The 10,000-nt window shown below is 40.1% G+C and overlaps 1 protein-coding gene across 1 annotated transcript in view; it reads left to right on the plus strand.

Moving 5' to 3' along the window:
* Positions 1–10,000, plus strand: part of phb2a (prohibitin 2a) — a 24,435-nt gene that overhangs the window by 43 nt on the left and 14,392 nt on the right. The window contains exons 1-6 of the mRNA XM_028593096.1: positions 1–64; positions 1,489–1,618; positions 4,886–4,970; positions 5,123–5,202; positions 8,202–8,386; positions 9,940–10,000. The exon at positions 1–64 is cut by the window's left edge and continues 43 nt beyond it; the exon at positions 9,940–10,000 is cut by the window's right edge and continues 69 nt beyond it. Of these exons, the coding sequence (XP_028448897.1) occupies positions 44–64; positions 1,489–1,618; positions 4,886–4,970; positions 5,123–5,202; positions 8,202–8,386; positions 9,940–10,000 (562 nt within the window). The 5' untranslated portion in view covers positions 1–43. The remainder of the gene's footprint in view (positions 65–1,488; positions 1,619–4,885; positions 4,971–5,122; positions 5,203–8,201; positions 8,387–9,939) is intronic.

The following is a 10,000-nucleotide window of genomic DNA, read 5'->3' on the forward strand; positions in this document are numbered from 1 at the left end:
GCGTACTTCTTCACTGGTTTTCTGACAGACGAAGAGGACGAGCATGGCAAATAAAGATCCCGGTGTAAGTGTTTATTTTTCAGCTTTGAATGAGTTAAAAATCACATTTCGGCCTTCGGTTCGGTTACAACGATCTGTCGTTTGCAGCTCGTTGCTCGCCTGTTCGTGACATAATTAGCATTTAGCGTTTTTAAAACGACAAGTCATCCACGTGAATCAGGCTGAATGTGGTGTTAGCTAACCTTAGCATACAGTTACAGTTATCTAAGTTGTTTTCTTAAAGTCTCAGGTCAAAGATGAAGACTGATACTAAAGGAGGATGCTTTTTAAAACACCTTAATGTCGGTTAGCTTACATTTCATGAAACAATATGTCTGTAGTAAGCCTCGTTCACTACAGTAATCGAAGATGCCATTTTCCGTCTAAAAATCTAACAAATTAAAATTCACTCGCTTATTGGTATATGTACACGCATTATAAATGACTGTTTCCCGCATGTTTAGACTTTTGTATGATAAACTCTTTAATTCGGCTACACTGTAGTACACTAATCTCCTCAGCAGTCTCCACAAACATCATTTGTGCCAAGTGTTGCACCTGAATCCGCTTAGGTTACACAGCGGTTGGCATTCCAGAAATACAACGACCAACAAATTGGTAAAACTGATATTCTGTCAAACTCAATTACGCTTTTTTGTTTATATGTAAGCCGAATGAAAGATTAGAACTCGTTAATTAATAACAGATCACCAGTGATGTCCGAATGTGTGATTAATTAGCTTTTGTGCCAGCAAATGTTAAAACAACGAACGTGTGAATGGAGTTTGGTCGTGATGCTGCGACATATGTTAAACGGCGGTTGAGACCCAGAAAGTACTACAAGCAAAATGCTGATATTCTATCAGAGTAATTACGCTTTGAGGAGTTATCTGAAAGCCGAATTAAAGATTGGAGCTCATAGATGTATAAACGATCATTGGTGAAGTCTAAAATATATGAGTTACTTACTTAACTGCTAGCAAATGTTAAAACAACGGACTTTTTGAATGGAGCTTTTGGCCGCGGTGCTGCGCACATATGAAATATTTTTGTGGCTGGATACAGTCCTTGAATAGTCGTTGGGAGGTGTCAACCTTGATGGTTACCCATCCTGTACAAAGGTCCGTCATGTCTGTGTAATCAGTTTTTAACCATTAAGGGCTTTTCTGCCAAAATCATCCATGTTTGTTTGCCTATTTCATAATAATGTTTAAATATGTTTTCATGTATGCACCAAACCAAATTCCTGCTAAGTGCTACTTGACCTGGCAATAAATGATTTTTCTGATTTTCAATTTTTTTTTATCTCAGGACACTTTACAGATAGAGTAGGTCTAGACCACACTCTCTCATTTACAAAGACCCGACAGTTCCAGTGATTTGGTTTGTGTGTTGCGTCAACATTTCGGTGCTGAAGTTTGAGACTCTTCACCGTCTTTTGTGTTTCAGGGTTTCCTGCAGCAGCTGCGGCAGATAGCAGCCAGGATGTCGGCAGGATCTCGGGGCGCAGGAATCGGACTCAAGCTGCTGATCGGTGCTGGAGCGCTGGCTTACGGAGTCAAGGAAGCAACATACACAGGTAGTCTACCTTTTAGCTTTAAAGGTGCCCTGCCACACAAAAAACGTTTATTACCTGCATTTGTTTTGTAATCTGTCAGGTCCATATGTGTGTTATGTGTTGAATGTGAAAATGAACTGCTGCCTCCTCTGTCGGCTCTAGCCACTGGACAGAAATAAGCGGAGAAATCCGACCAATCACAACAGCTGGTGAGTCAGCGCTGGGTATAAAGGATTCTGACAGCCAGGCTCTCATTAGCTAGCTGTTAGCCAGTCAGATTCAAACAGCTTAGCTTGTTGAATATTAATGAGAACTGGCAGAAATCGAGCGGAGTCTTCCTGCAGGCTATATCTATACCACGCTAGAATGGCTTGAAACAATGTAACCATGGTTACAGAGTCCATGGTAGACCTTCAGACATCACCACAAAGTCATGAAGTACGTGCGGCAGGGAACCTTTAACGGAGCACACCGACTTATTGGGACTTTGTCTTATTCCCCTTATGCCCCAGAGTTAGATAAGTCCATGCGTACCCTTCTCATCTCAGTGGGTGTTGCAACTCTGTCTGACGCCCCCACCGTTAGCCTAGCTTAGCAGAGATTCTGGAGGTAACCGGCTCAATCTAGCCTACTGCTCCCAAGGGGGTAAGCTTTGCTTCAGAACTCGAACTCGAACCTCCTATGGCGCCATTTTGTTGCTACAAAGCCATCACCTCCCGTTAGCATCCCATTGACTCCCATTCATTCTGACGTCACTTTGACAGAGAATAACTTTACATCTGAAGCGTTTAAAGAATCCTATTTGTCCGTTGTTTATTTCTAAAGAAACACAACAATGTATAAAAGGCTCCATTACCTTGTAGCTCACGTTATGGCTCCGTAGCAGAACGCTTTTATAACAATAGGCTAACGATTGGGTCATAACCACGAGACTTACTGTCACACAGTAGAGGAATTACCGTATAGTACAGGAGAAGCTCACAGGCAGTTTGGACTTCCATTATCTGTTTAGGTTTAATGACTAATGTTAACTAGCATGTTAGTGATCAGTAATTAGCCTGTGTCTATGTTATCTCCTTACATATACCTACGCTCTCCGTCTCTGTGAGATTGGGAATGATTGAGATTTCTCTCGGCACAGCTACCAGAAGACTTCACACTTTCAGACACGTTGCTCACGTCACATCTACGTTGTCTCTCTCAGTTGGAGGCTGCTCAGTAAAGCAAGAGATCACTGGAAAAGTGACTTCTAACATCCTTCACTGGTCTCCGTCCAGAGACACGGGGTCTTGTGGTTCATTATATACTGTCTATGACTGCTCCCAATAAGTCAGTCCCTCCAGAAAGAAGATTGGAGAAATTATTAGTCGACTAACACTCATTCTACTGCATCGACTAATCGATTAGTTGATTTAATCGACAGATGTGTAAATCTGAGTTTCTCTGCTAAGAGTCGTGCTAAAAGCACCACTTTAATTCTTGTTAAAACGACCGATTAGTCGACTCATCTACTAAGAGGGAGCAGCCCTACAGATTGGACGGATAGTCTAGCTAGCTGTCTGGATTTACCCTGCAGAGATCTGAGGAGCAGTTAACCATAGTCCTCACCAATCAGCCGGAGGTTAGAACGCCAACCAGGGTCCAAAATTAAATTTATTTTATATATTTTTTTTTTTTTTGTCCACCAGCCAAATGACTTGTGAATGTTTGAAATTTTACCTGCCACTGAATGGATAATCATTGGGGGTTTTTTTTGGCTCTTGACGCCAACACAGAGATAGAGAAGATATCCGGCCGAATTTACGGCGGCACCGGTTGGGGCTGCTTGATTATGGGGAAAAAAATATATAATCACAATTTATTTCGGTCAATATTGAAATCACGATAATTGAACACGATTACTCGTTGGCTTCTGGAAAGATGTTGTGGTTATTGAACTTAAAAAAAATAAAAAAAAAACAGTGGAAAAAGTTAAATAAATCAACAGTAAAAACACACATACAACTGTGAACTTTGCGTTTAATACTTTTCCTATTTAAACTTTATTTTTTCCATTCAGAACACGAGACAAAATAAGAGTTTACTTTGCAAAAAGTAATGAGCTAAATATTCTTTTTTTCTCGATTATTCTGTTTTTGTGATCATTGGGAGCCGAAATCATAATCACGATTACATTTAGATTAATTGCGCAGCCCTAGCACCGGTGAGCAATCCCGGAAATGAAAAGTTGTCGATATCGACTAATGTTCCATAAAACGAGAGAAATGAAAAGCACTTTAATATTTTACAACACTTTTTTTATTTTTTTTACACTTTTCGTGTCAATTTTATTCCAATTTTTTTTGTCACTTTTTGGCATTTTTTTTTGTTATTATAATTTAAGTTTTTTTTTTTTTTTTTTTTTTTTTTGTCGCTTTTTCAGATTTTTTTTTTTTTTTTCAATTTTTTTGACACTTTTTGGGCACTTTTTGTACCTTTTTTTTTTTTTTTGGAGATGTTTTTGATGTTTATTTTTTTATTTTTCTCTGCGCTTTTGGTAGCTTTTTCCGACAATTTTTCACTTTTTTTCAATGTTCTTTTTTTTACATAGTTCTGATATACAGTACAGGCCAAAAGTTTGGACACATCTTCTCATTCAATGAGTTTCCTTTTTATTTTCATGACTATTTACATTGTAGATTCTCACTGAAGGCATCAAAACTATGAATGAACACATATGGAATTATGTACTTAACAAAAAAGTGTGAAATAACTGAAAACATGTCTTATATTTTAGATTCTTCAAAGTAGCCACCCTTTGCTTTTTTATTAATAAGGGAAATAATTCCACTAATTAACCCTGACAAAGCACACCTGTGAAGGTAAAACCATTTCAGGTGACTACCTCATGAAGCTCATTGAGAGAACACCAAGGGTTTGCAGAGTTATCAAAAAAAGCAAAGTGTGGCTACTTTGAAGAATCTAAAATATAAGACATGTTTTCAGTTATTTAACACTTTTTTGTTAAGTACATAATTCCATATGTGTTCATTTATAGTTTTGATGCCTTCAGTGAGAATCTACAATGTAAATAGTCATGAAAATAAAAAGGAAACTCATTGAATGAGAAGGTGTGTCCAAACTTTTGGCCTGTACTGTAGAAAGTTTTTGTAAACAGAGGTCAATAGGGGGGGTTAAGGGCCTCTGATTTCAGCTAGTTTAAAGACCGGTGTGTCACACAGTGACCAGAATGTGTAAATGGTTTTAGTATTTCAAAGGGTTTCTGTTTCATGTTTGTGTGTCTCGTAGTTGAAGGAGGACAGCGAGCGATCATCTTCAACCGGATCGGAGGGATGCAGATGGACACGGTTCTCTCCGAGGGACTCCACTTCAGGTCTGGGAACGTCTCCGGGAGATTATAGATATATATTATATTATTAGGACCTGTAGACTGATACAGGACCTAATAATCACTACGGATGAATTGTATGAGAGAAAGACATGAGCTTATCTGTTGTTGTTGTTGTTGTTGTTGTTGTTGTTTAGGATGCCCTGGTTCCAGTATCCCGTCATCTATGACATCAGAGCCAGACCCAGAAAGATCTCATCGCTCACTGGAAGCAAAGGTCAGAGTCTGTCTGTCTGTCTGTCTAGTTTATTTGTATAGCACCTTTCACAGATACAAATCACAAAGTGCTTCCCAATAAAATAAAGTACGACATATTAAAATACAAGAAAATTTAAAGGTCCCATGGCATGAAAATTTCACTTTGAGTTTTTTTAACATTAATATGCGTTCAGATACAGTATTATGGGACCACTAATGTCTATATAAAAGAGACTTCAGATACAGTATTAGAGGACCACTAAGGTCTATATAAAAGAGACTTCAGATACAGTATTAGAGGACCACTAAGGTCTATATAAAAGAGACTTCAGATACAGTATTAGGGGACCACTAAGGTCTATATAAAAGAGACTTCAGATACAGTATTAGGGGACCACTAAGGTCTATATAAAAGAGACTTCAGATACAGTATTAGGGGACCACTAAGGTCTATATAAAAGAGACTTCAGATACAGTATTAGGGGACCACTAAGGTCTATATAAAAGAGACTTTAGATACAGTATTAGGGGACCACTAAGGTCTATATAAAAGAGACTTCAGATACAGTATTAGGGGACCACTAAGGTCTATATAAAAGAGACTTCAGATATGTTGTAATAACGCTTTTTGAGTAGGAGTGTTTTAATCTGCAGAATTTATATATCCTTCCCCCTTTCCTTCCTTCCTCCTTTCTTTCATCCTTCTTTCCTTCCCTCCTCTTCGTTCCTTCCCTTCCTTTCCCCTGCATACTAGATTAGTTAGTTGCAGCCTTTTTATTAATTTGTGCAGTTCTTCTATGAACAGAATAAGAAGCAGAGCAGACGACTTCAGTTTTAGCTTCTTATTCATATTTTAGTTTCATGTACTTCACTTTTTATTATTGATTTTATACTTCCCTTAAATGTATCTGTTCTTATTCTGTCCCCCCCCCCCCCTTTCTGGGGATTAAAAAAGTTTTTATCTCAATCGATTTTCCAAATAGTTTTAGATTAATCTGTCTGGGAGGGTTATTACCGGACTATTCTGTCAGCTCACATTTAACCAGTTTACATAAACTTTCTGTATCAGAACTATGACGAAAGAACGTAGAAAGAAAGTGACAAATGGTGGAAAAAGCTACAAAAACATCTCCAAAGGTGACAAAAACTCGTTAAAAAAAAGTGAGAAAAGTGGAAAAATAAACATCGGGTGGGGGGGGAGCAACAAGAAACTTAATTTAAATAAACGCCAAAAAAGTGACAAAACTTATGTGAATAAAATCTGCAAAAACGTCAGTGTTGAAATTTCTACCCAGAAACGTGTGTGTGTCTCGGTCTCTGTGTCTGGTGTGTGTGTCTCTGTGTGTGTGTGTGTGTGTGTGTCTCTGTCTGTGTGTGTGTCTCTGTCTGTGTGTGTGTCTCTGTCTGTGTGTGTGTTTCTCGGTCTCAGTCTCTGTGTCTGTCTGTGTGTGTGTCTCTGTCTGTGTGTGTGTGTCTCTGTCTGTGTGTGTGTGTCTCTGTCTGTGTGTGTGTCTCTGTCTGTGTGTGTGTGTGTCTCTGTCTCGGTGTGTGTGTGTCTCTGTCTCGGTGTGTGTGTGTCTCTGTCTCGGTGTGTGTGTGTGTGTGTCTCTGTCTCGGTGTGTGTGTGTCTCTGTCTCGGTGTGTGTGTGTCTCTGTCTCGGTGTGTGTGTGTGTCTCTGTCTCGGTGTGTGTGTGTCTCTGTCTCTGTGTGTGTGTGTGTCTCTGTCTCTGTGTGTGTGTGTCTCGGTCTCTGTGTGTGTGTGTGTCTCTGTCTCGGTGTGTGTGTGTCTCTGTCTCTGTGTGTGTGTGTCTCTGTCTCGGTGTGTGTGTGTCTCGGTCTCTCTGTGTGTGTGTGTCTCGGTCTCTGTGTGTGTGTGTGTCTCGGTCTCTGTGTGTGTGTGTGTGTGGTAACGTAGAAACCGTCTCCATTGCAGAGTTTGTCCACCAGAGAGTGCCGAGAACTCAGTAAAATATCCCCAACACTGGGACCATTTTCTTGAAATGTTGAATGTTACTCATTTTGGTTTTGAGACTTTTTTAAAAACCCAAATTACTCCCACTTTCTTCAGAAACCCAGCATTTGTGTGTGTGTGTTTATTTATTTATTTATTTATTTATATATATATATATATATATATATATATATATATATATATATATATATATATATACACATACATACATACATACATACATACATACATACACACACACTGTATGTGTGTGTGTCTATCTATCGATAGAGAGAGACTCTCAGAGATTTTTCTTTCAGTTTGTTGTATTTTAGCAGAACTGATTTATGACTATCACATTGGAATATTCAGCTGTTTTCTGTATTTTTAGGCCTTTTATTGACAGGACAGCTGAAGAAATGAAAAGAGAGAGGGGGGGGAATGACATGCATGCACCTCTATATATGGGCGCCCGTGTTTCTGTTTTTTTTTTTTTTTTTTTTTTTTTTTTAAAGTTTCTTCACTTTTTTTGTATGTTTGTCACGTTTTTAGAAACCGTTTTCTGTCCGTGCACAGTATACGATGTACTTAAAAAATATTGCTTATTAGACAGTTCTGAAATAATTCTCATTTTTTCCACTTAGTAGTTGTTGGTTTTTTTCAGCTTTTTGTCACTTAAAAAAAGAAATTCCGCTTTTTAAAATTTTTTTTTTTTGGGTTCTCGTTTGTCACTTTAAGTTTTTGTTCCTTAAATTAATTTGAGTGCAGATTGAGTATTCGGCTGTTTTCCAGAATGAACCCTATATCGTGTGTGTGTGTGTGTGTGTGTGTGTGTGTGTGTGTGTGTGTGTGTGTGTGTGTGTGTGTGTGTGTGTGTGTGTGTGTGTGTGTGTGTGTGTGTGTGTGTGTGTGTGTGTGTGTGTGTGTGTGTGTGTGTGTGTGTGTGTGTGTGTGTGTGTGTGTGTGTGTGTGTGTGTGTGTGTGTGTGTGTGTGTGTGTGTGTGTGTGTGTGTGTGTGTGTGTGTGTGTGACCAGAAGTTATAACGAGATGTTACCTCCCTCCCAGACCTCCAGATGGTCAACATCTCCCTGCGTGTCCTGTCGCGGCCCCTGGCCTCCAACCTGCCGATCCTCTACCAGCAGCTGGGTCAGGACTACGACGAGCGCGTCCTGCCCTCCATCGTCAACGAGGTGCTGAAGAGCGTGGTGGCCAAGTTCAACGCCTCGCAGCTCATCACCCAGAGAGCACAGGTGTGTGTGTGTGTAAGGCAGTAAACAGGAGCTAGCTTTCCCTTTTTAAAGTGCCCATATCATGAAAATAATATGAAAAATGGTGATTTGGGGTGTTATTTTGTGTCTCTGGTGCTTCCACACACATACAAACTTTGAAAAAGACCCATCCATGGTGTTCTGAGTGAGATCTGGTTTCTGAATGAGCTGGCTAACCACAACCGTTAGCTCATAGCGTTAGCGTTAGCAGGCTAACGCTAGCATGCTACGTCGTTCTCAATAGCAAAGCAATGCTACAACACACACAAGTTCACCATAATCTACAAAAGAAGTACTTACATGTGCGCCCTCATTTAGAAGTCTCCCAGCTAATCCTGCCTGGTAACTGACCAAAGGTGGAGAAACAGGCTCTCTTTTACTGTCTCTAGAGTTAGCTAGCTGACATGCTCTACATCTGAGCTACTGAGCATGTGCGAGTGCAATCAAAGATAGTACAGAAGAAGATGAAAAGAGGTCTCCCTACGTAGCTAAAACAGAGACCAGGTGATATTAAACCATGTAAACCTATTCTGGTACAACCTAAAAATACAATTTATGAACCTGAAAATGAGCAGAATATGGGAGCTTTAAGTTACCAGCTAACTCTAGCGCTAGCTTGATGACAGAACGCTGAACGAGTGGAAAAAGTTTTAGCTTTTTTTTTTTTTTATGTTTTTGTGGCGTTTAAAATGTTTTTGTCATTTTTGGCGCTTTTTAGCCTTTTTTTATTTATTTTTTTAGTTATTGTCGCCTTCTTAAAGAGTCTTTTTGGGGGGCAATTTTTCAACATTTTTGTCCCCTCCCTGGGAGTTTTTTTTTTTTTTTTTTTTTCGAAGCTTTTGTCGCTTCTTTCAGAGTTTTTGTCTTTCTCCATCCATGCTGACATGTCCCGGGACTATTTTCTCCCTGCAGGTTGTTGTGTAGTTGTGTTAACGTGTACTACCCCTGCAGGTTGTTGTTAACGTGTACTACCCCTGCAGGTTGTTGTGTTAACGTGTACTACCCCTGCAGGTTGTTGTGTAGTTGTGTGAACGTGTGCTGCCCCTGCAGGTTGTTGTGTAGTTGTGTGAACGTGTGCTGCCCCTGCAGGTTGTTGTGTAGTTGTGTTAACGTGTGCTGCCCCCTGCAGGTTGTTGTGTAGTTGTGTGAACGTGTGCTGCCCCTGCAGGTTGTTGTGTAGTTGTGTGAACGTGTGCTGCCCCTGCAGGTTGTTGTGTAGTTGTGTTAACGTGTGCTGCCCCTGCAGGTTGTTGTGTAGTTGTGTGAACGTGTGCTGCCCCCTGCAGGTTGTTGTGTAGTTGTGTGAACGTGTGCTGCCCCTGCAGGTTGTTGTGTAGTTGTGTTAACGTGTACTACCCCTGCAGGTTGTTGTGTTAACGTGTACTACCCCTGCAGGTTGTTGTGTTAACGTGTACTACCCCTGCAGGTTGTTTTGTAGTTGTGTTAACGTGTACTACCCCTGCAGGTTGTTGTGTAGTTGTGTTAACGTGTACTACCCTTGCAGGTTGTTGTGTTAACGTGTACTACCCCTGCAGGTTTCTCTGCTGATCCGTAGAGAGCTGTTTGAGCGAGCGAAGGACTTCAACATCATCCTGG

Source organism: Perca flavescens, chromosome 12, assembly GCF_004354835.1.
Source record: "Perca flavescens isolate YP-PL-M2 chromosome 12, PFLA_1.0, whole genome shotgun sequence".
Taxonomy (NCBI): Eukaryota; Metazoa; Chordata; class Actinopteri; order Perciformes; family Percidae; genus Perca; species Perca flavescens.